The sequence below is a fragment of the Homalodisca vitripennis genome, chromosome 4 (genome assembly GCF_021130785.1).
Source record: "Homalodisca vitripennis isolate AUS2020 chromosome 4, UT_GWSS_2.1, whole genome shotgun sequence".
Classification (NCBI taxonomy): domain Eukaryota; kingdom Metazoa; phylum Arthropoda; class Insecta; order Hemiptera; family Cicadellidae; genus Homalodisca; species Homalodisca vitripennis.
Genome location: NC_060210.1, coordinates 119,484,818 through 119,511,002, shown reverse-complemented (window position 1 = coordinate 119,511,002; position 26,185 = coordinate 119,484,818). Strand labels below are relative to the sequence as shown.

General features: G+C 33.3%; 1 protein-coding gene across 17 annotated transcripts in view; it reads left to right on the top strand.

Annotated features, from left to right (window-relative positions):
• LOC124360027 (dynamin) overlaps nt 1–26,185 on the top strand; it is a 102,497-nt gene that overhangs the window by 27,531 nt on the left and 48,781 nt on the right. For 9 of the 17 annotated variants that reach the window (XM_046813259.1, XM_046813263.1, XM_046813260.1 and 6 more), the window contains exons 8-11: nt 8,970–9,169; nt 11,040–11,185; nt 16,140–16,297; nt 25,197–25,268. In XM_046813259.1, the coding sequence (XP_046669215.1) occupies nt 8,970–9,169; nt 11,040–11,185; nt 16,140–16,297; nt 25,197–25,268 (576 nt within the window). The remainder of the gene's footprint in view (nt 1–8,969; nt 9,170–11,039; nt 11,186–16,139; nt 16,298–25,196; nt 25,269–26,185) is intronic. The other 8 variants (XM_046813268.1, XM_046813267.1, XM_046813265.1 and 5 more) reach the window with 1 other exon arrangement.

Here is a 26,185-nt window from a genome sequence, read left to right as displayed (position 1 = left end):
TGAACTTTCAGTTACTGCCCAGAAACAATACCATTGAGTCTATCCCAAGATTTGTCACCAGATAGATATTTAGCAGTTAGATTGAGATTGATTACAGCACACTGCTATAATCTAAATTAGAGTAGTCATATTACATCACTAAATTTCATTTGAAATACGCACTCTGCTATAATCCAAATTAGACTAAATCATTAAATTTTAGCTCAAGTACATGGCACATTGCTGTAATCTAAATTATACTAGTCATTCTACATCACAACATTTTATTTCAAATATATAGCACACTGCTAGAATCTGAATGAGAAGCCATCCTATTTCTAAATACTAAATTATAATATTATCCAATACTAAATTTTATCTCAAATACATGGCACACTTCTATCAACATTTAAACGAGACTAGTCATCCTACATCACTAAATTTTATTTCAAATATATAGCACATTGATACTATCTAAACGAGGCTAATAATCCTATATAACTAAATTATATTTCAACTATAATATCAATAGCTATTTTATTATTAACTATTGTACTTTTGTTAATAGCCACTTTTTAAAAACAATAATAATGTTGACATTCCTCAGTGTTTCAAATTTAATTTTTAAATTGTTAAATGATTTTATACTTCAATGTGGTCTTTAGGTTTTTTACTGCTTTACATTGTTTTCTTGTTGTAGATTTTCACAACAGTAAAAGTGTTAGAATTCAGTTAATTCATCCATCACATCATGTAGCAGTAAAAATGGATATTAAAGATATTGTTGTCTGAATAATAATAAAGAGTGTGTGCAGTGCTCTTTTAAATTACACAGTTTTTAACCAGAATATCTGCTGACTGTCGCACTCTCGTATATTACAACATGGTCGCGTTTCAGTCATGTTTCAGGAATGTCCCTAAACTAGGTTTATGCTGCATGCAGTTGACCTTCACTGTGGCTGCATTGTGCTCACAATCTTTACACATTAGTTCCCATTATTCTAGTTGATTTCTCCTGCATTTAGATCCTATCAGAGTCAGATTTGTGTAATCCGTGTTCTGAACAGTTTTATGTTTGTCAACCCCATTTATCTCGTACCATCTATTTTAACTATTTATTTTATTAATTTGACATAGATTAAAGGATTGGACTACTTATTTCACGAAATAATATTAATTATCAGTTGTGTTACAACTTTTACTTATCCTTCAGTTATTTCATTATGTAAATAATTGTTATAGTAAAGAGGTTAATTTATGGTATACCCAGATTTGTGTGCTTTATTATTACTTTGATTTCAAATCTTTATATTATCAGACCTAAATATAAACCAAGGTTGCCCATTTGATCAGTATGATGTCATTAGTTTCTGGAACACTTCACTTTTATAATCACAACACTTAACACTCAAGCACTTTGTCTAATAAAGTTTCTTCCTCCAAATGAATTGTTTTAGTTTTTTGGAATATTTAAATATAATAAAGAAAATATAGTAAGGATGATTGATTACTTAATTGTTTGATAAAAACATAAATAATTCCTTTGTTTTGGCTAGGTTTTTGGTCAGAAGAATAACATGCAGTTTTCTCTTCTAATACATTGTATATCTAGAAAAATAACAATTTATAAATGTATATAAATATGCAGAATGTATCAGACCACCTGTGCGGTGTGTTAAGCGGATGTTCGGTTATACCTAAGTCTTTGTTTTAATATATTTTCCCACTAAATCAACATTTAAAAAATATTTTTTAATTTTTAAGTGTAGTTGTTCCAAAAACTAAGGGTTAAGGTTAAATTATCTAGAATTTCACACTTAAACATGGGTCAAGTTGTGCATAGTTTTAAAAGTCATTGAGTACAGAGTATTTTGAAGAAATAAATTTTAAAATATCTCTCAATTTCAAAATGGCCAAAAACGTGTATAAATTTGTATTTTTATTTATTTTTGTAACGACCGAACTAATTTTCATATCAAATTACGAAAATAGATAATTTTTAATTGTAAAACAGGTTTAAAAAAAACCATACACTCATATTTTGACTGCCCTAAAAATCTTAAGTTTGGGACAAAAAATCAAACTCCCAAAACTCAAAATACTTAAATGGCAAGGTAGGCCATTTTATGCACCCTAATAAAAGTTTTGTAAAAACAAACAAGTTTTACTTTTAAAATTTTGTTGTGTTACAAATGTTTTTAAAAATAGTAGAAAAACTTATTCCTGAATCTAATATTCTTTTCTGTGAAGCCAAATTAATAAGTTTCTAGCAATAAACTAATTAAAAATTACATAACAATTCAAATTTCTACATGTTTTTGTCCGCCATTTTGAAATTAATTAAGATATATTTCAATCTTGTTTCTTAAAAATATTCTGTACACCAAGACTTTTTTAAAATGGTGCACAACTTTACCCATGTTTACGTTTGAAATTCTTAAGAATTGAACATATGTGCCTTGGTTTTTGATATATTTGTACTTAAAAATTAATGAAAATATTTTTAAAAGACTCTTTGTGGTTCATGTAGTGGGAAAATGTTTAAAGCAAAGATTTAGCTGTCACTGTTTATCCGCTAGAAAACATGCTGCACAGGTGATCTGATACACCCTATAAACCTGAGTCAAAATTTCAGTTATACTTGTGAATATTGTGTAATTATTTAAGTTATTACATTCACTGTAAAAGCTATTGCACTAATGTGTTAGTTTTAATATGCCCCTTGTATCTGATACAGAGTACAGAAAATTTGGAGGGAAAAAGGCATTGCCAAGGAATTGAACATGTTTTGGTATGACAACGTTTTGAAATGTGTGATATGGATTTGTTTCAGTGAGAAACTAACCCACCATAAATTCGGGAAAAAATTAGTTTAGTGATACTGTACGTGGTTTTGTACAGGGAAACTTTAACCAATTTAACTTTAAAGTATAGAATAGATAGTGAAGGCCTTATTAATTATTATTAATCAATTTGGTAATTTTATTAACCCTAGAACTGGTAAAGTCATAATTTACCACTCATTTTTTCCTGCCTTGGGTACGGACTTATGCATATTACAATTTGGGTGTTCTTGTAGTATAAATGGTTTTTTTTTTTACTCTCAAAAGCTATTACTATGGCTATGATTCAATAATAAATGCCTTGTAGAGCATAAATAAACAAATAATAGTAAAGACAAAAAATGCAAAACTTTGGGTTTGTTACACTTATATAAGATAATCACTGATCCCGTTGAGTTCCACCAACCACAGTCAATTTAAGGTATGCCCTCTCACCGACTTTATCATAAGTGACTAAGAACAGAACGAAAAATCCCTAGTAACATCAAGTGAGGGAATCGAACCCGCGACTTCAAACCTAATCCCCACGTCCCAAGAGTAGACTACACAGCCATCCTGACGTGGTCTTTCATGTGCAGATAGTTCACTTGGACACCCACTGTTGCTGTTCAATTCACCTGGATTCTATGCCAGTTCTAGGGTTAACATCTAAAACATTTTCCCAAAATATGCAATCAATTCTCGTTTTCTGGGTGGCAGTGCCTTGTTTCCAGGTGGGTTTAACTCAATTCTTTACCAAATTAAAACCAAATTGGTTAAAATACCTATAATAAATAATTTTCTAGATATATGATTTGTTATTTTTTTATATCTCTATTTTTTTTTTAACTTCTAATTTCTCTTTTTAGACCAATAATGGACCAAAGCAATGAAACTTAACCTTCTAGCTGGTATGAAACGAATTTTCGTCGCCAAAGGCCCGTCCGATTTGGCAAGGACGAATATTCGTCACCAAAGAAGACATTACAGTTATTGAAACTTTAGGCAATTAAGGTCATATAAATGATTTATATTTTATATATTATGGAAGAGCATTAACTATAGTACTGATTTACTGTTCTTACTTCGATTATTGTCTTCTTTGTTTACCGTAAAACATCGTTCTCTATGGACAGCTGACGTGAACTTAGTACGGGTCAAACACATTGTTGTGACTCTGTAAACAAGTGCCGGGTTTTGTGTTTGAGGTTACGAATCCAATAGTATTTGTGGAAATTGTATTTTATAGTGTTTTAGTGTTGTTAGTACAGACTTATATAAGTATAAATGCACTCATGAGATTATGTTTACCCATGAACAATAATATTTATTTAGAAATCTACGCATTTTTGAAAATAAGTAAATACGCATACTTTTTCATACAAAGCCCTGTAACACATACGTTTTGAGGTAAAAGTTACAATAATTATATATTTTTGGAATCAGGACAAAATTTTGAATAAGTTATACATTTACAGTTTTGATGTAAAGCTTATTGCTAAGCAGTTACACAACGAAATATTTACAAAAATAATGTCCAAAAAATATTTTTCTTAGATTAAAAAAAAAAAAAAAAAAAAAAAAAAAAAAAAAAAAAAAAAAAAAATAAGTATTTTTCCATGAAAACAATAAGATATTGTTATTATAATGCTCCCCATATAGTTGTGAATACATTCACATATAATAGTTTATATTTGGACAGTTATGAAATGTGATGCATTATAAGAAACGTCTGTGAGGCTGTAAAAATAGAGCCGCCAGTACAGAGTGATACCATTGCCAGTTCTAGGGTTAATTAATGTCAAGTGGAAAGAGAAATATCTTACCTTTCTTCTGTTCTTCTATAGTCCGTTCTAAAACTTAATTTTTAACAACATTCATATATTAACTTTAAAATAACTCACAGTTAATTGTCACCATATAAGCAGTAATGTTGGGTTAATATTTGATGCATGTGTATTGCTGTATTCACTGGCTTCATATATTGTTTCATCTGAGTTATAATTTTATGAATTAATCGAATTGTACCAATTACTGCGTTATGCGATACAGAGAAGTCAGTTGAGAAACAGCCCATGGAAGAATACCACTAATTGTTACATCAAGCAACTATTGATTTATGTTTGTCAAATGCTGTTCAAATTTTTTCCTCTTAGAACAAGAAGCTTATAAATTGTACCTAGTCTTATAAAGACTTCTGTACTGCTTCCGTAGTGACAGGATGGGTAAGGTTGAGGGTCGAAGAAGATTTTAGGGCACTAATCTCGTCATGTTCCCTCGAAAGAAGGGGAGGCTCCAGTCAAAGCAGGCACACCCTTGCTGAGTGTAGCAAGAACCTCTGATATGTAGGGAACGAACCCCACTAACAGCCATCTCCCACAGTAGACTCGACCTATCGTATTACCCTTGCACCCTAGAATCTCGACATTTGCGGTTAGTGATGTGTCGCTCCTGGTTATCCATAAGGCTCAGATTCAAGTAACACATTGGCTTTTGCTGTACCCACTGTGGGTTCAACTGGAAGGTATAAGCCAGCCAAAAGTGAACCCTCCTGGAGAGTCCTTTTCAAATACCTAAGGTTTGAAAAGGACACTGGGCCAGAAAGGATATCTATTTGAAAACAAAAAATTACCAACTTATTAAAACCATCTTAAAGGCCTAAGTTCTTAACTCTCATTTAGTCTCACGTGAATATAGTAATTTCATCTATTAAATTGTATGTAACATGCCAAAATTTTATCTTGAAGTCAGGAACATGTTTCTTATTAATATCGACAAACATTTGTACGTTTAATTATTATAGCAAATTTGTAGAATTTTCTTATTGTACAGACATTTTAACCGTATGGTACAAACCAGTTTATTTTAAAAGCAATTTAAGCATTGATTAAAGGGATAAAAAATAATATTGACTTAGTTTATATTACAAAATATATGCTTTCAAAATAAATTGATTTTTAAACCTCATTTGTCTATGCCAGTTATGTAAAATGTTGTTGTTATTTATAGACAAATTTATTGGCTGAGCTTTAGAAAAATCCTATCACTCGTGAGGTTGAATGTCTGCCTGACCGCACGGTATTTTGAAAATGAACTGACCTCATCATCATCATCATCATCGTCATCATCGTCAGACGTTTCCGTTCTCACGGGTCGTCGTACACAGCCTCCTCCACTTTAGTCTATCGTTCCAGGTCTCCTCTTCATCCACCTGTATTTTCTGTAGTCCCCTTCTCTCTATGTCTTTCCACACTTGGTCCTCCCATCTTCCTCTCGGTCTTCCTCTTGGTCTTCTTCCTCCTTCTCCAGTGCTATTCTAGGCATTCTATTATCTCCCATCCTCTTCACATGCCCCATCCACTGTATTCTTCTTCCTTCCATTGTCTCTTGCAGTGAAACTACCTTCAATCTTTCTCTAGTTATTTCGTTCCTTATTCTATCTCTTCTTGTAGTCTTCTCTATCCCTCTTAAAAATCTCATTTCTGCAGCTTGCAATCTGCTTAAATCATTTTTAGTCCACGTCCACGTCTCTGCTCCATATAATAAAATTGGTTGGAAATAAGATTTATACATCAATACTTTTGATTCTTTCCCAATGTTCCAACTCCACACAATCTTCTTTACCATATTGAAAAACTTTCCACTCTTCCATATTCTGTTTCCTATCTCTTCTCTTATTGTGCCCCTATCTGTTATGATACTTCCTAAATAACAGAATTCCTTCACCTTTTCAAGTCTTTTTCCTTCAACTAACACGTCTTTGTTATTTCCATCCCTTCTCTCTACTTTCATTACTTTACATTTTTGTATGTTCATCTCTAAACCATATTTCTTCGCCACTTTTGCCCATTTGTTTAACTCTCGTTCTAACTCTTCTTCCCTATTTTCCCATATCATTATGTCATCCGCATATGCTATTGTCTTAAGTTCTTCTGCTCCTCTGTTTCCTTGTACTTCTAGAATAATTTCATCCATTATAATATTGAAAAGGAAAGGTGACAATATGCTTCCCTGCCTTACTCCTCTCTCTGTTTTAAAAGTATCTGTATATTTTTCTTCAATTCTTACCCTGTTTTTACATATGCCGTACAGGTTCTTTATTCTTTCTACTATTCCCTCACGCAATCCTCTCTTTCTCATACTCTCCCATATCCTTTCTCTCAGTACCTTATCATATGCCTTCTGTAGGTCTATAAACGCTACCATTGTATCTTTTTCCGTATTCCCACCTCTTTTCTAACACTTGTCTCATCACAAAAATAGCATCCACCGTTGACCTACCTTTCCTAAAACCACATTGCTCCTCTCTTCCTGTTTCTTCCAGTACTGGTCTAATTTTCTGCAACAGTATTTTTTCATAAATTTTTTGTGTATGGCACAACAAAGTTATTCCCCTGTAATTCTCGCATTTTTGCTTATTGCCTTTCTTAAAAATCGGCACTATTATTCCCATTTTCCAGTCTTCTGGTATCTTCTTTTCCTTCCAAATCACTCTCATCACTCTGTACAACCATTGAATTCCCAATGGGCCCGCCGCCTTTATCATCTCAGCCGTCAGCTCGTCTATTCCCGCAGATTTCCCCTCTTTCATCTCTTTAACCGCTTTTTCCAATTCGCACATACTAAAATCCTCTTCATCTTCTGTCTCCTCTGTCATATCTCTTCTTTCCTCTTCATTTTCTGTTCCTTCCAGTAGTTCCTTAAAATACTCTTTCCACGTCTTCAAAACCTCTTTCTCCTCCCATTTGATTTCCCCTGAAACATCCACCACCTTAGTCAACATTTCTTTAGGTTTCGTCTTGTTCCTTATCACCCCATAAAAAATCTTCTTATTTCCTTTGAAGTTTGATTTCAGTTTTTCTTCAAAATCCTTCCTGTAGACTTGAAATATTTTATGAAGCTTCATTGTCACTCCATGGGATTTGGCTTAATGTTAGTAAATATTTTTACATTGGTATGAAACATAGCTCAGTGAACAAAAATTTGAATGTATGAGGGCCATTTTTTTCAACCTTTGATCTCATGCCATGACGGTCAGACAAGTGGCTTGTCAGCGGTGAGCGCAGTAGCTGATCGTGCATTTTCTCCGCTACAACATTTGTCACTACTGAGGGTGTTATTCGTTTCCTGCAAGCAGAAGCTTAAAATTTTGCACGTAACCTCATGGAAGCCTATTATGCGACATATGGTGTGGTGCACTCTACTTTTAAAATAATTGGTTTATTGCAATTCGTAAATATTTATTTTAACGATTTTCATAATATTCCCTTCTTACCAACTTACCTCTCAAAGATACTTAACGAATTATAATACAGCAATATGTCAGTCGTATCACTTGTGGTTTTTAAAAAGTGAAACAATTGCATACAGACTTCTCTTTCAATGTTACATCTTTCAATTTGACTTGTCTTGTTTTGTTTATTATACAGTATTATTGTTTTTTATTAATGTCTGACGTTAATTTTTACACATATTTTTGCATGTTAGTGTTTGTTTGACAGTTTTGATTTTATATCTTGTCAAATATTACAAATGATGAATGACAGTTGCTCTATACATGTACACAAGGGACAGGTGTTACACTGATGTAGCTATCGAGGTTGTGCACAAGCAGTTTCGAACAAGTATTGAAGTTTCCGAAGGTAATAAGATTTTTGAGGACTTTAGACTGTCTGCTTTTTCAGTTTGTTTTGTAGCTCACATGGTTTTATTTTTGTTCTAAATATAGGTCTAAGAATTGCAAGTCCTAACTTTTATATGAGAGACCTATTTTGTTTTTCTTTACTTCAGGGTGTTATCTGGAAATTTATATGTACTCACTCGCTTAAGAAACATTTTCAACAATTTGGATTATTTTCAATAATGGTTTTGAAATTTTTTTATTAATTATGAAAAGGACATGTGAACTATGAGTAACTGATCTTACACACAGCTTGTTCAAAGGCCCTTTTTCAAGAGTTATATGGCTCAAGAGCATTGACTCTTAATTTGCCAAGGGTTCTACTGGTGGGGTGTCAGTGGGAGGATCGTGGTGGGTGGAAACCCTTCCTTCCAATGGTCTGACAATTGCTTATTAAATCCAGTTTGTAATGCTAAATTAATCAAATTTAGATAGATCTTTGTTCTTTTAGTAAAAAAAAAAATTAAGACGTTTGTTTTATGTCGCAGGATGATCCAGCAGTTACAGTCTGACTTTGAACGGACGATCGAGGGCTCCGGCTCGGCCCAGATCAACACCAATGAACTCTCAGGTGGTGCCAAGATCAATCGGCTCTTCCACGAGCGCTTTCCCTTTGAAATCGTCAAAATGGAGTTTGATGAGAAAGAATTAAGGAGAGAAATTGCTTTTGCCATTAGAAACATACACGGTAATGTACTGTCAACTTATCTTTAGACAGAGATAACATACAGTCACTTAAAACAATGTTATATGATTGTTATTTAAACTATTTGTTTTGTACTTTTTTGTAGATTTCGTCCACTCCATGTGTTTTGATTATTTCAACTTGTCAAATCCATTTTCTGTAGTTTTTTATAAATTAAAAAATATCTATTATAATAAGATTATGAACTTCTATTTTGTTCTTTAGTTAATTTTCTTTCATGTAACAATTCAATTTTTGAGAAATTTAATTGTTTTGATTACTTTTGAATTTTTATTTTTATAATTAAAGAACAATAATTTTTCTTATGTAGCTCTAATATGATTTTAGATTCAATTTTCAACGAGTATGTTTTTTAATATTATTAAACAACAAAAATGACCGTTTGGATAGCATTATATTATATATATCTACTTAATAACGTTATTTAGTTTGACTGGTCTGATCAAGATAATAATAGAACTCGGAGGTATAGAATATTTGAAATCAGTTTAATATTAAAGTTAGTAATTCAGTACAACTAATACATTGAATTATGTAATTTGCTACCCAATAATTATTAATATCAATGGAATTCAATCAGAACTAATTGGATTCCTGTATTTATCCAATTTAAAGCACACTTTCAATCTGTGAAATTAGTTCAGTTTGTATTTAATTCTCCAATATATGAAGTCTGTCCAATAAATTTGAATACTATTCTAAAATAGAGTTTATGTGACCTTTCCAATAACAGTGTGGATGTTTGCTGATGAAGAAAATAAAAAAAGTCATCCATCCATAAAATTTTGACTGACCATCTGGTATCAAAACAACTGCATTAAAATTGTGCCGGAGTTGGTGAAATCAGAAATAAAGATAAAATAATATGCCATTGATCATAAAAATGTAGCTTAAAGTAATGGTGGATTTCTTGAAACTGGGATCGAGTCTTGATTTTTTTATGTATAAAGCATAGAGTGGAAAGGATAAAATGACACGCAAACCTAACAATCCATGAAAAGTAAATTAAATTTAAGAGGTATGTTATAGGTTTTCGACATGCAATCTGATTAGCATGAGTTTCTTCCTGATAACAAAGAATGCCTTCTACCTTGTGGAGGTTCTCAGGTGCTTAAGAGTTCATATGTGATCAAATTTGATTCATCAGGGTGGACGAATTCTGTGCTATAGCAACAAACCTGCACATTTGGTAGTGATCGTCCTTGAGATTCTGACCAAAAACTCAATCCCAACAGTTGGCCAACCTTTTATCATTCATCTGCAAGTGGATAGTAAGATTTTTGGAGGAGGCTGTGTAAAGTTTCGGTAAAGCATAAAGCCAGAAACATACAATTTCAGTGCTTTCAAGAGAGATATGACGCTTTAGTAAATATATCAAAATTTTAGCTGTAACTTCTTAAACAATATGTAAAGCAGGATTTGGATAAAAATTTAATTGAATGAAGAATCTTGGAGCATTGGAAAAAGTTTAATTTAATATCACTGGTAAATGAATACAAGTTTTATAAATAATAAAATTAATATTGGACAATTTGTGTTCATTTACCAGTGGTATTAAAAGTTTCATTGTTAAATTTTTTTTATTATTATACTATAACAATCTTGTTTAGACAAATACAAATGCCCAATCTATGGATGATTTAAAAAATAGAATTATAGTAAATTAAAATGTTTAGTGTAACATAGGATTAATATAATAATATAATTTTTATAACTTCTAGAAATGTGTGAATGCATAAAAAACAATAGTTTCAAATATGACCTGCATCTCTTATGTGTTAAATATTCCAATATGACAGCATCCTATTAATTTGTTAAATATTACAATATGACAGTATCCTATTTGTTGCAGGTATTCGAGTTGGACTGTTCACCCCAGACATGGCTTTTGAAGCAATTGTTAAAAAACAGATCAATAGACTAAAAGAGCCTTGCCTAAAGTGTGTGGATCTAGTGGTTCTAGAATTATGTAACGTAGTTCGGATATGCACAGAAAGGGTGAGTTGAGTATAACTGTACTGCAATTTCAATAATCTTATCCAAAATATAAATATATGTTTTATTAATGAACAATAAGTAATGAACTCTTTATTTGTTACTTGGATTTTACAATCATCAAAAAAGTTATGACTACAACACAGAGCCAAGTCAAAAATTCACTACATGAAATTGTACTTTATGTACAATTAGTCTTTCATAAAATTACTTTGCAGTCAATTCAGCACACTTTATACAAGTCATATAAAAAATCATAAAAAAAGAAAGGGTTTACCAATAGCCAATTATAACATCTTTTTTGTCAACCAACTATCATGTCATAAACCATGAAAACAGTATATTTACAATAATTGGTGTATTATGGTAGTAGATGTCTGAAGGAAATGAAACAAAATAATACTGTTATCACTGTCAGTGTGGTAAAGTTTAAAATGTTTTAATAGTACTCCTAGAGCAACCAAATATAGAAATACAGGATGCATTATGAAAGTAATGCGCATGGATTTTTGTGATGTGACTATTTATCATGGCACGCTTGAACCAGTGAGAAATGTTGGTGGGGGTTCTGCTCTTCTAAACGCGCCGTCTCAGATCTCTCCTAGCAGTAGGACTGGTATGACATATCTTTGCACGATTTTGTCAAGGTGTGATTGAGTGCTCGCTGGATCAGAGGTACATGACTCAGTTTTGGGTGCAACTTGGGAAGAATGCAACAGAAACTATCAAATGCTTCAAAGAGGTCTTTGAGGAGGAATGTAATTAAAGATCTCAATGTGGAAGGTGGTACAAGGCCTTCAAGAGAGCCGGGAGGAGGTCATCGATGAGTCCCATTTTGGACGCCCAACAACAGTCCGAACCAATGAAAACGTTTAGCATGTGTGTGAAGTTTTGAGTTCAGACCATCAGTTAAATATCCACGTAATCGGTGATACTCTGAACCTTTCAACATTTGCGGTACATGGGATAGTGGCAGAGGCTTTGCAAATGTGAAAAGTCTGTGCACAACTTGTGCCATAGGTGTTTGACAGAGGCACAGAAAGAAGTTTGAGTTTCATGCAGTGAAGAATTGTTGGAATTGATTAGAAATGATCGAGGCTTTTTTAAATCTCTAACTGGGGATGAATCTTGGATGTTCCAGTACAATTCAGAATCTAAAAGGCAGAGCTCTGAGTGGCACAATCGGTCTTCTCTCAAACCCCAAAAGAATGCATGAGCAAATCTCACATCAAAACAATGCTGATTGTCTTTGACGTCCATTGTCCATTTGAGGAATTGTCCATTTTGCGTTTGTACTGCTGGGACAAACTGTCAACACAGCCTTTTACCTAGAGGTGCTCAAGAGACCGAAACACTGGATCACGTATGCACCAGGCCTGAAATCAAAGACCTCTTCAAGCTCCATCACGACAATGCCACCAGCAACATGGCCTTCGACGTTAACAACTACCTGACCCAGAACGAGACCTCCGTGGTGCCCCAGCCTCCTTTCAGCCCTGACTTGGCTCTATGTAACTTTTTGTTGTTTCCCCTACTGAAGGGAAAGCACCGGGAGTCTGTGGAGGACATCCAAGCTTACGTTATAAGTTTCCTGAGAGGCATTCCAGTCAAGGAGTTCTACAGTGCTTTCCAGGCATGTCAGAACCGTTTCCACGGGTGTATTGATGCAGAAGGAGACTATTTTGAAGAATTTTAATCATTATACCAATTGGATGAATAAATCTATTTTTCTTAGAAGATGTGCAGTACTTTCATAATCCACCCTGTATATTCAGCATATATTTTGCAAAATAAAATAGTCTGGAGCAAGTCGATTTTAAAACTATCTCTCAGTGCATACTTCTTCCTTGAAAAAACTAACTGATAACTTATTAACTTTTGTACTTACTAAATTAAGCATCAAAATGTATGTATTCACCACACTGGTTAAACAAAATAAACAAAACTTTTCTGTTTCTCATTCAATTCTGCAATTCTGACACAATGTTTACTTTAAATAGTTATTATTTTGAAATAGGAACATTTTTATATATTCTTATTGACAAGTTTATTTGTAATAAAACTAACAGTTTTATAAGTATTTGTGTATATTTAGGGTTTTTCAATTTAAAAACTTGCAGATGTTAAACAGTTACTGGACATGATAATGCAAATTGAAGTATTCTAAAACTTCAGTCACGAATGGGTTTAAAGCGCTAATCTAAATTACTGTCAAACGCTAAGACATAAAAAAATATTTTTTTAAAATTTCCCAATGCTAATTTTGGTTTCATATACCTTGGTATTACCTTAATAAGAAAAAATAATAAACATGTAATATTACATATTTTTGAAAATTTTATACACACGAAAATATTTGAAATTTTGAATAAACTGCATTGCAGGATAATGTACATAGCAACACTATTTGACAGATTACATTACATTTATACAGGTTATTTATAATGAGTAAATTGTAACTGAAGTTCCTGTATAATTAGTACATAAAATAAATAAGTTCAGTATAAGATTTTGATATGTAATAATGTGAAATTCAACACAAACTTATTTATAGATAGCCTACAAGGGAAATGAAACAAATATTGTACTTATAAACCTTATTTATTTAGAATAAATAAACTGGACTTGTATGGTGAAACTGGTATAAAATACAAAACAAATAATTGAAAAAAATATTACACATATACCAAAAATGCGCTCATTTGTCAAAACTTGGATCATCTGGATTAGCCATTATAACAAAAAAATATACTAAATGTTAGTAAAAACAATTTTATAAGAATTGTATAAGAATTACAACGGACTGATTCAAAACACTTTGTTTAACAATATAACCAACATACGACCAACACACACGTAGTTAAACAGCTGAATGAAACGAACGCGTCTGTAGGCGTATGCCGCGTCACATGCCATACAAAAAAAATGGCGGCGATTGCTTTCAACCCGAGTAGATACCGTTACAAAGTCCACCAACGGTGACAAAGCGTTTTGTCTAGTCCCGACAGTCGAAAGGAACATCGATCTGCTCTCTTACGGAAGTTTTAACAACTAATTCTTCGCCATTTCATAAGTAAAGCTTTTGCGTTTGTAGACGTAATCCGCGTTTAAAGCATCGGCAGTTCCGCGTCTTTAGGCGTTAGCCGCGTTGGAAGGGTTAATTGAAGTATTTGTAAAACCTATTAATATGTCTTTACAGTGAGGATATAGACAATCTCCATCCCATATCCTTAATGGCGAAATTTTCTAACTCGTTTGTGATAATAATTTTAAACCTATTTTTTTTCTTTGATGATCACTATGTCATTAACGAAGTACAATTTATTTTCAGAAAAATATTACAGTTATAAAAGCATTAACAAATTTTAGAAACTTAATCCATGAAAGTTTAAATTCAACATTTTACACATCAGCAATTTTATGTGATTTGTTAAAGCCTTTTGACTTTGTAGACATGAAATTATTACTTGACAAAATAGAAAATTATGAGATACAAGGTGTTAGATCAAACTAGTTATAACAGTTATTTCTACAATCAAACTCAAAAGGTAAAACTTTCAAACGAGAAAAGGTTTTTATTTTTATTGGAAACAAGTCATACTGGCTTCCCGCAAAGCTCAATCTTAGTTTCTTTAACCCTTTCCACTCGGATTTTTTTCACCAGTCTGCCCCCTCAGCTCGTATTTATTTTAGCATATTTTCAGTAAAAACCCATTTTTAGCAAACTGGAAGTCAATAAAGTATATAGATTATTATATTGTATAATAATTTTATTTTATTTGTAATTTATAGCATAGAGATATAAAATTTGATACTTACACTAATAATTTTATATTTTAGCACGGTATGGTATCGTTCAAAACACTCTGCAGGATGAAGACCAGGATTTTTTGAACAGGTTTTACAATAGTAAAGTGTTTCCTTTCTTCCTCCTGGCACCTTTCTATTGCTACAAACAGCACAGTCTTTAGATTTTTTTTGTTGGATGAGCTGGGTGTTTGTTTAGCCTTTCTTCTTTTTGTACTGATATTGAATAAGGACGACCCCGCTTCAAACTCATAGGGTTACGGACATGGCCTACAAGTTCAGTGATGATGATTTCTCTGAAATTCCTGTGTTGAATAGTTTTTTCTCCATGGTTTTGTTCATTCGTGTTTAACAAGAGAAAGCTATTTACTATTCTCACTTCCAACATCCAAAAAATAGCTTTCTCCACCATTTCAGAGATTTACGGGAAAATTTGTAGGAAGCAATATAATAGTCTGCTTGGTCCAAGCCACCCATATATTTGTTAAACTGACAGATAACTGTTGGCTTTTGTATGTTTATTTGATGTTCCTTGCCTCTTCATTCTAATTCAGCAATAACTTCTGAATCAGAAAGAAAAGATGTACTTGTTAACGACATATCGAGTCACTAATGCGAACGCGTTTGAAAATTGGTTAGGAAACGTGACTACAATGACAAAGCAAAATAAATCAGCAGCTGACCAATCGTAGTTCAGCTGTCATTTATTAGTTCCTGAGAATGCCGTACGATCGCAGTACAAATCGGAAACATCGTAGTCCGCCTAAAATAAAGTAAAGCTGACGTCATTGCAATGTCGGATGGCGTCCGACATACGAGTGGAACGGTAAAATAGCAATGTCGGACGATGTCCGACACACGAGTGGAAAGGGTTAATGTTTTATATTTTTTAAGCTAACCTACCAATGACAATAAATTCTAACATCATTAGTACCATTCAATATGAAGATAATTTGTTAGTGTTTGTTAAGGAGAGGTGTCCTGAAGTGATCTTTGATGATATTCTGAACTGTATTATTAAGGACCTCTACTTAAAACATTTTCCATTCATAAAAATGTAGGCAATAATTAAAATATAAATACTTTTCATATTTACTCTCTTGGAAATTTCAAATTGACTAGAAGGTGTAAAATAATTTTATTGTCTTAGATGAACAGATATCCACGGCTGCGCGAAGAGACGGAACGTATCATCACAACGTACGTGCGGCAGCGTGAGCAGCTCTGTAAGGAGCAGCTGGTTATGCTGGTGGACTGTGAGCTGGCTTACATGAACACCAATCATGAGGACTTCATCGGGTTTGCCAAGTAGGTCACTGAATTGCGCTCGTTCTTCCGCTGACAAACCATCACAAACTGTACAGAAACATCAACACTCAATCCGTATATCATGTGTAGAAGATCTGAATTTTATAAAGTAATTCCTGAGAGTTTCTCCTCATCTTCAGTCAATTCAATTCATTAATTAGCACATGACACTAGTAACATTGTTAACAAAATAATAACAAACTGATGCATTTCTATATAAATAACACCAATTAGAAGGATTACTCTCTAGTTTTTAATTTTTGAAAAAGAAGTTGTCTTTACTGTCACCAAATTTTATCATTTGCATGCAGAATTCAGTATTTGTATCTATTCATTCTCCTAATGCTTCTTATGTTATTCAATTTTAAATAAGTTATTTATTTACGGTTGAAGATTGTCTTCTACTTCAAGTCGCAATAATTGTCAGGGTATTTTTTCACTGGTTATTGATTCCACACAGTTAAATGGCTTCTTTTAACCTTGTATCTTAATCAGGGCGTACACCCAATCTTTCCATAAAGAGGGGAAAATTCTGTCTGGTTCTTAAGTATATGATAGCGAAGTACACCACTTAGTGTACAGAACACGGCTCATCGCCTGAATTTAGTATTCCTACAAGTAAAACTGTATCCATACCATATAATTTGTTAGTGTTTGTTAAGGAGAGGTGTCCTGAAGTGATCTTTGATAATATTCTGAACTGTATTATTAAGGACCTCTTCTTAAAACATTTTCCATTCATAAAAATGTAGGCAATAATTAAAATATAAATACTTTTCATATTTACTCTCTTGGAAATTTCAAATTGACTAGAGTCCATACACTGAATGAAGTTTTAACATTTTAATCTCTGTAAGGACATAACTTTCTAAAAGGGATTACAGTGTTTAGATATATTAAAAACTGTTAAATGTTCTCAACCAGAAAAACTTATTAATTTTCAATATCCTTGTTTCTGATTCAAATAATTTAAATAGCTACTGACTGGTGCTTCCATTAACTTTAAGTTTATCTAATAGTTCTCTAGCATGGAAAACAATTAATTAATAAATGGGTGAATAAAATGTAATAAAATTAGGATCCTGATTTTTCTATCACAATGGTTTTCTTCTATCAATTACATTAATACATTCAAAATCGCATTTTGAAACTCAATCTGCATGTTAATTCCTTGGACTCTCCAACTTCAACAAACAGAAAATATAAGCCGCTTATTCTAGTTAAATTGATTCTTAGCTAATGTACTTCTTTAGTCTTTCTGACCTCTCATCATGGAAGTTACCTTTGTGTACAGATTTATTTCTCATTTTACATGTGTTGCGTGTATTCAGCAGTGCCGATCCTTTTATTACTCCAAGCACCTCTTTCCTAGAGTAAGAATCCTCCCTACCTCGTTCAGTAACTCAATTTCATTTTGGCAATGTTCCTTTAACCCATTGCGGATCACTGACTAGCTGGGCTCGTCACGCAGCAACAGGGCCTCACTGCACGATGACGAGCTCAGGTCGCAATTAAGTTTCCCTCCAAATAGTTCTATTAATGTCTTGATAGATCGGGCGATCATCTTCACTTGTCAACTAAGAGTGTTTAACAACGGTCTACGTTTAGAGTTTTCGAAAGTTTTATAAATATCCTACAGATCGCAGTTGTATATCGAAGTTGAAAAATCATTCATATGAGTTTACTCTCTGCTTTTTAGCGCTTCTGATTGGATGTTTTCCTCAGTTGTTATTATAATACTTTTGAGGCTAGTGACACAGAACTAAACGACGCAGACGTACATATTGGCGTGTTTAGTCTAGACAATGGCCCGGATGTTGCAATCGCTTCGCACGAGCCGCTTTATTTAGACTATGATTCAGAAATCATCCCTGCCACCCCGGAACCTTGCTTGCGTGTTATCGTTCCTACATCACGGATATCCCAGCAGGCCCATGTTCCATCTGAACGAATACCTTCACAGCTGAATTTTCTAGTATACAATAGACAATAGACAATCTTTCTTTATTTACACAATCATAGAGATCGGTATTGGCGTCAAAGCAATGTTACATTAAAATGAAGTTCTATCTTGCGAGTGTTATCTTTAAGTCTTCCACTCCATGAATTCCTTTTCACTATAGAAGGGATGATCTTCAAGCCACCGAAGGAGTTTTCCCTTGAAGGTCTTTCCCGTGTCTTGTTTGATGTGGTCTGGCAGGTTGTTGAAATACCGTGCTCCCCTGAAGGTTGGCTTCCTTTCAGAAAAGCTCAGGTGATGTGCTGGAAGTGAGAAATCTGAGGCATTTCTGGTGTTATATTGGTGATAATCTCCAAGTTTTGGCTTGTTTGATGAGATTACTAGTAGAGCAATACAATGTGGCGCACCATTACTGTTCGTGCGTCCGCTGACCGTAAATTAATTCGTGCCCGCTGGTGCCTGTGCGCCAAAACAATATGATCCGCAATGGGTTAACCCTCCAAGTGCTAATTAAATCACTTTAAAGTGCTGGGCTGTTTTGAAGCAAAATACATGGTTTCTTAAAAGCCACTTTTTATAGACAAATATACATTCAAAGATCATGTGTAATATATCATTCTTTTCAGAAAAACATGCTTTAGGAAATAAAGATAATACAAAACAATTACCACTTTTCTCTAGAAAAAAAGTCTTGATGAATAGTAATTTATTTTTTTTAATTTTTGTTTTTTTAGATGGTGAGGTTGTATATGCGTTATAAAAAATGGTTATAAATATTTCAAAATATACAAATTGTTTTAAATTTCATTGACAACAATAAAAATGTCACTTCAAAGCCTTTTGAAAAAAAACTACATACACAAAACATAAAAACTAAAAAAAATGTTCTGCAAACCAAAATTTGCACAATGGACACATTCAAAGTAAACACTTCTCAAACAATTTTGGTTTGGATGTACAGTAGAACCCCTCATATCCAGCCACCACGGGACCGAGCCCCTGGCCGGATAACGATTCGGCCGGATAAACCAACCTACAGTACACAGCACTTGACGAAACAAAACAATTGTACTGTACTGTACTAACCGCACTGGAAATAATCAACGAACTGTTTACAGGTTAAACCTATTAGCTCAACTGAGGACAACACAGGAAAATGTAAACAAATAGATACACCAAAATAACGCAAGAGTCGTGGGAGACTAGTGCGTGCAACTGCGCGTCTGCAAGCCGTGGTAAATAAATTTCGATATTGGCTTCCGGGAAGTGGCCGGATAAACTGAGGTGCGGTAAAACCGAGGCCGGATATGAGGGGTTCTACTGTACATATAACCTCACAAAAGCTAAATGTCTGTTATAATAATTATAAATAGTTAAAAAAATCTTATTATGGTCCTTTTGTTTATATACATATTTACTTTTGACTAAAGAAACTTAAGAGTCAGATTCTGATTGCTGCGCTACCCTCTTTCTTCTGCCTCCCCCTACAGGCCTCCTGAAGTGCTCTAAGGCACTGTAGCAGCTCATAAAAAAATAGAAAATACACACACAAGAAGCAAGAATCTATCGCACAGTGAATAATAACACAAATCAAAACAATACGTCACGGCCGAACGATAACTAACCTAGACGAAAACTACAACAAAGTACCGTGTGGCAAGCGCGGCAACAGCTAACAAAATCAGCTGACTGTTATTTTTCATTCTACTTAAAGGCTTACAAAATAGAGCCAGTGCGTAGAGAAATCTCTCCTATGTTGTACTATGAAAATTACGGAATAATTAAATAAACCGTTTTACGGCAATTTAACAAAAACGAACATATCACACAGTGCGATAGTAGCACTTGGAGGGTTAATTACTCCAAGCACCTCTTTCCTAGAGTAAGATTCCTCCCTACATCGTTCAGTAACTCAGTTACATTCAGGCAATGTAATTCCTTTAATTAGTCTAAGCACCTATTTCCTGGAGCAAGATTCCTCCCTACCTCGTTCAGTAACTCAGTTCCATTAAGGCAATGTTATTCCTCTAATTAGTCTAAGCACCTATTTCCTAGAGTAAGATTCCTCCCTACCTCGTTCAGTAACTCAATTTCATTTTGGCAATGTTATTCCTTTAATTATTCCAAGCACCTCTTTTCTAGAGTAAATTTGCTCCCTACCTCGTTCAGTAACTCAATTTCACTTTGACGATGTTATACTTTCCTTTCCTATAGTAAATTTGCTCCCTACCTCGTTCAGTAACTCAATTTCATTTTGGCAATGTTATTCCTTTAATTACTCCAAGCACCTCTTTCCTAGGGTAAGATTCCTCCCTACCTTGTTCAGTAACTCAGTTACGTTCAGGCAATGTTATTCCTTTAATTATTCCAAGCACCTCTTTTCTAGAGTAAATTTGCTCCCTACCTCGTTCAGTAACTCAATTTCACTTTGGCGATGTTATACTTTCCTTTCCTATAGTAAATTTGCTCCCTACCTCGTTCAGTAACTCAATTTCATTTTGGCAATGTTATTCCTTTAATTACTCCAAGCACCTCTTTCCTAGGGTAAGATTCCTCCCTACCTTGTTCAGTAACTCAGTTACATTCAGGCAATGTTATTCCTTTAATTAGTCTAAGCACCTATTTCCTAGAGTAAGATTCCTCCCTACCTCGTTTCAGTAACTCAGTTTAAATTAAACCATTTTACAAAAAAGTTTAAAGAGTTATCTTTTTATATTCTTTTCTACCCTTTATATATGTGTGACTTTGTCATCATAATTATTTACCAGTAAACTTATTATGCGATACGGGATTTTGTGTTCCAATAACAAACAATATCAATGTAAATATATTTTTTAAAGTGAAAATAAAAATAACTTATATAAATTGCTATTTAGTGCTTTTACACAAAATGGTTTCATAAGGTTCACACTGTCAAAATGCATATCTTTTCATTTTATCTCATAATTTTTAAATAAAACTTTTTGAAGTTCTGCAAAGCCAAAATATTGTATGTTGCAGCTTTCTTAGGCTGTGAAATAGTTAGTTATTTTTTGTGACTTACTAGAATTAAGTAATAAAATTTAATTTACTACCCAAAAAGTAATATAAACCATTTTTAATTCAATTACTACATTATGTTCAACTAATATAGTAAAGTAAATATTTCATTTATTTTTTATGATTTTGTAACAATTATAGTTGATTTTCACGTATGATTATTGTCACAACATATAACTGGCAAAATAGAAAGTGATTCTATTTTAAAAATTTCTTTTTTCAATTCTTAAACAATAGGTTTTATATAAATTGTGTAGCCTACCAAGTTTATAGACATACAGTCAAATGTGTATAATTAAAAAAAAATTTTAGTCAAATTTTTAGATAGAATGAACTTTAATCCCAGTATTCTGATACTCTAGTTCAAGGTAGGAGTGCCACTCACTATGTGTCAGAATTCTGTGAGCTTGCACGTGAAATTTCAAGTCTATAGCTCGTTTTATTCTTAAGATGTCTTGTGGACAGACATACAGAAAAGAAGTTTTACATCCTCTCGGCAGACAAAATAGAATATGTGTCAGTCTACTAATTGATAGTCTTCAAATGACGCTCAGCCAAATTCCAGAATTGGTCATGCACCATCACGAAACTTTCTTTTGTGTATGTAGTAATAAAGTTTCAAGCAAAACTTAAGTCTAAAGATGAAATTTTCTCGAAATATCTTCTTCTATGATACATTATCATATATTATTTATTAACCCGTTAATTGCTGAGCAATATGACAAGCCAAGTGCCTCCTATGCTACTCTCGTGTTCACATGTTCCAACGCGTTGTGTCCTCTCTGCTACTCTCATGATAAAACGTTTTTAGACACAGCTGGTTATTGTTTATTTCCTCCTGCCTAAGGAAAATTGACTGCTCCCTGGTGATATTTTCAATAATACGATGATTGAAATGCTGCTTGACAAGTGTCTCAACCTGGTTTACAACTATGGTGCTCTGTCATAAGCACATGTTTACATCAAAATATTAGCTTACGTCCAATCACAATTAATTACAACTGTGTATGTTTTGTTGTGCAACAGTTTTCATGATTTGTTTATTTTAGAGTGTGAGGTAATTATGGCTGATAGTGACAATAAAGAAAGTGAAATAAGATGATTTCTTGAAGAACTCAGTTTACAGTGAGACAACAAAAACGCCTGGTTGTCGGAAATGATGGATATTCTTTTTTTCTTTTTTTATGGGGCGGTCTATTGCCATGCACTTAAGCCTAAGGGGCCTTTCACACTCCCCATAAGCAAGCTTTAGAGACCTTTTACACACCCTGTAAGCACCATGAGGCCGACACCACCCTAGGGGAAGGTGACTGTAGAACCATTTTGCTCATTCTCAGACCCGGATGCAGCCTTCACCTTCTCTCATGTTCAGCTTGAACTCATTTCGAAACAGCCCCAAAGAGTTCACACCTAGAAATGCTACAGAATGGTTGAGGTCCCATCATATTGGACGTTGAGTCCAAGTTGGTCAGGGCATCAGCTCTTTTGTTCCCAGAGATTGTTATAACAGTATAATATATCCAGTTAATTTTGAACTAAAGTTTAGGTAAAGAAACAGTTTTTTATTCGAGAACATTATTTGAGCAGTTGCTGAAACAGTGTGCTGACATCCATGATCTAACATTGAACGCTCTCCCATTCAGCTGCGGTGATGGCTCAGTAGTACTGTACATGTCTACAGTTGTTAAGGGATTAAGTTGGGTTTCATAGCAGTTTATGATAAAAGTCATCAAAAGATGATGTTGGGGGTAGTTAAGCTGTATGTGCTAATATGCCATATGTTTAAATGTCATATAATTGTTCGGAGTTTGTTTAAAAATTCATGTATTTTGCCTTTTTCTTGCTGCCATATTGGTTACTCATAAGAAGAATTTAAAAACTATGTCATTGTAAACTTAATGGCTAGAATAGTAAAAGATGAGTTTTGCATTATTAACCTATTGCTATCATCCTCCTGAACAAAACAATATAAGGTTTCAAGGGGTGACAATCATAAATAACAAAGTTATAGAACATTAAAAGTAGAACTACTTTTATCTCGTAAAGTAATAGTTCATTGTTCTGTAGGCATCATGTGGTCTTGTTATGATTGTAAATCAACGAGGTATCGGCTGCTGCTGACTTCAGCTGTTATGCCATCTTTGGATACGTAAAATAACGATAACGCTGAAATCAGGGATATTTGACACAAATAAAGGGTTGTTTTGTTAATTTAGACCTTCTAACAATAGTAGTTCATATCAGCCTGACACAAGTGCCTCTGGCCATCAGCACGCTACAGCAGCACCTTCGGTGACATATATATAACATCCCTCGAGATAGTATCTATTACTAAAAGATTAAATTCTAGAGCATCTGATCACGAATATCTCCGGTCATTACTGCTAGCTAGGAAACGGAACTTGACTAAACAAACAAATATTGTAAATTTACCTAACCATACCATAAACTACTGTCTTGCAATAAAAGTAGTTCCACTTTTAATATTCTAAATTTCATTATTTGTAATTTTTAACCCCTAAAACCTTATATTGTTTTGTTCAGGATAATGATTGCAATAGGTTAATAACGTGAATCTCGTTACCGGTGTCTCAACATTTGCGGTTAGTGATGTGCTGCTCCTGAACATCCATAAGGTTGCCCAGATTTAAGTGACATATCGGATTTTGCTATGCCCAGTGGTGGGTTCAACTGGGAGGTATAAACCAGCCAGAAGTGATCCTTGCTGGGTAAAGGAATTAAATTAATAATATTAATATTTTAACAGCTCATGTAATCAACAATCAAACACATATATAACTTGAAAAACTAATTGACAGTATTAGATTTAACGTACCGCATTCGTGTAATGGACGCCAGGAGTCAGTGAAGGCTACTGCACGGAACCATTGTTGATGCTTTACTAAGCTGTTCTGACCACAGAACACTCAGATAAGCTATCGGGATCAGATAACACTGAAAGTCAAGATGACAAGAAGCACAGTAAACAAATGAAACCACAGATTGACATTTACATTTCAATTATTAAAAAGTTATTTATGAATTGTACTCCATAAAACCATAAATATATATTTGTTCAAAATGAGCAGAATACAAGTAAAACAACACATAGATACTATATTTTATTTTTAGAATTATTTTAGTTACAGATTTGTATTGTTATGGCACCTCATGGACCCATAGGTTTTTGGAAATATTGAAAACCTCAGCAGTCTCTTCGATAAAAACACAATACCCTCTACTAAATCAAATACTTGCCACAATATCTTGTGAACAGGTAAAAAAAGAAATCTTTCTAAGAAGTGAACACATTTAAGATATGACTGTGCCATTATGTAACGTTTTCATTCTCTACTCTTGACACCTCTCAGCAACTCTCTCAATCCATGTACCAGACAGTACAGCTTGCTTACTTCATAGACTGATTATACTTAATCTTAATCACTAAGAAGTAATCGGTTGTAAACATGCATTAATTTGATAAAAACCAATATAATAAAATATTATTTAGATTTAAAAAGTTTAGCAAAGTCATCTCACTACTTACTATAGTAATAATTACAAATATTAAACTTTTTCCAACATTGTGTACTTAAAAAGTTGACGACTTTCATTATTTGGCTTGGAACAGTTTACAAATTAGACATCAGGCTTCATGTTTTGAAATTTTGGCAAAGCAGACTCATTTTGATATTAGAAGTGGCCATTTCACTAAGAGAAAATGAATAAAAGAAATATTGGAGAATGTGTGGGTACAACTGACATTCTTGCATTTTGTCACGTCTGTCACACGCAGTCGCAAGTGTATTGCGCACATCACCGGGGCTTGCGCGCATGTTGGGGCGTGCACACTTTCAAGTTGTTATCTTTCTGTACAAATGTTGTTTTGGTTTGTTCCAGTGAGTATACTCCAAATGTTAAGTACACTAAAAGGCACAATTTTTTTGATTCGCACAGAAGCTCAAGACGGTGGTATGTAACTATTCTTGTGAAACTTGATCATTTATTTGTAATATTATATCAGCGCATAGTCCATGTTTAATTTAATTTTACAAATTTTTTAAGGGGTGTCCAGAAGTTTCCTGAATAGTACTGGTCTTAGCGGAGTTTATGTGGTCCTGCAAGTTGAGCATTGTGCAGTGGGAGCAATTTTCATTGCTCGTTGTTTTTCCTCATTATATCAGATTGAACTGGCTGCTATAAAATTTGCTTCCTGTTTGATGGAAGTTACACAGTAACTGTTGTAATATTGTATAACAGTTCAAATATAGTATTAATAATATAATTGATGCATCGAAATTGGTACGTTTGGGATGGGAGGAGCCCCTTTATGTGGTCAAAGTTTGCTCAGAACAGTACTATTCTGGGAACCATGAACTTAATTTTAATAAAAACCTTACTTGAATATTACATTTTTACTATATTTAAACCAACTGCTACAGTTTAAAAATCTAAAGTAACTGATAAAGCAGATATGTAATACTGTTTATTTATGATTTATGAAAGATTACTAAAAGTAAAAGACTACTTAAAGGGCAATATTATTTTGTTTTCATAAAAATTGAAGACTTTTAAAAATTTGAGAATCAATGCTTATTACGTAATTTAATTATATTCTTTTGCTTACAAGTTTTATATTATAAAAACTTATAAAATTATCCCTTTAAAAAGTATTTACATATTATGTAATTTATACTGTAACAACCAAGATTCATTAATTAAAATTAAAATTATAAAATAGCATATCTTATATAAGGTCACTTCCTGATTGTCTTAATTTAGACTGTAAGATATCAATCATCCTGTATTCATTTCTTTGTTGAGCATTTTTCATATTTCAATAATTTCTGTTGTGCTATTTTCTGTTCTTGAACGTTATGTTCTCTTTT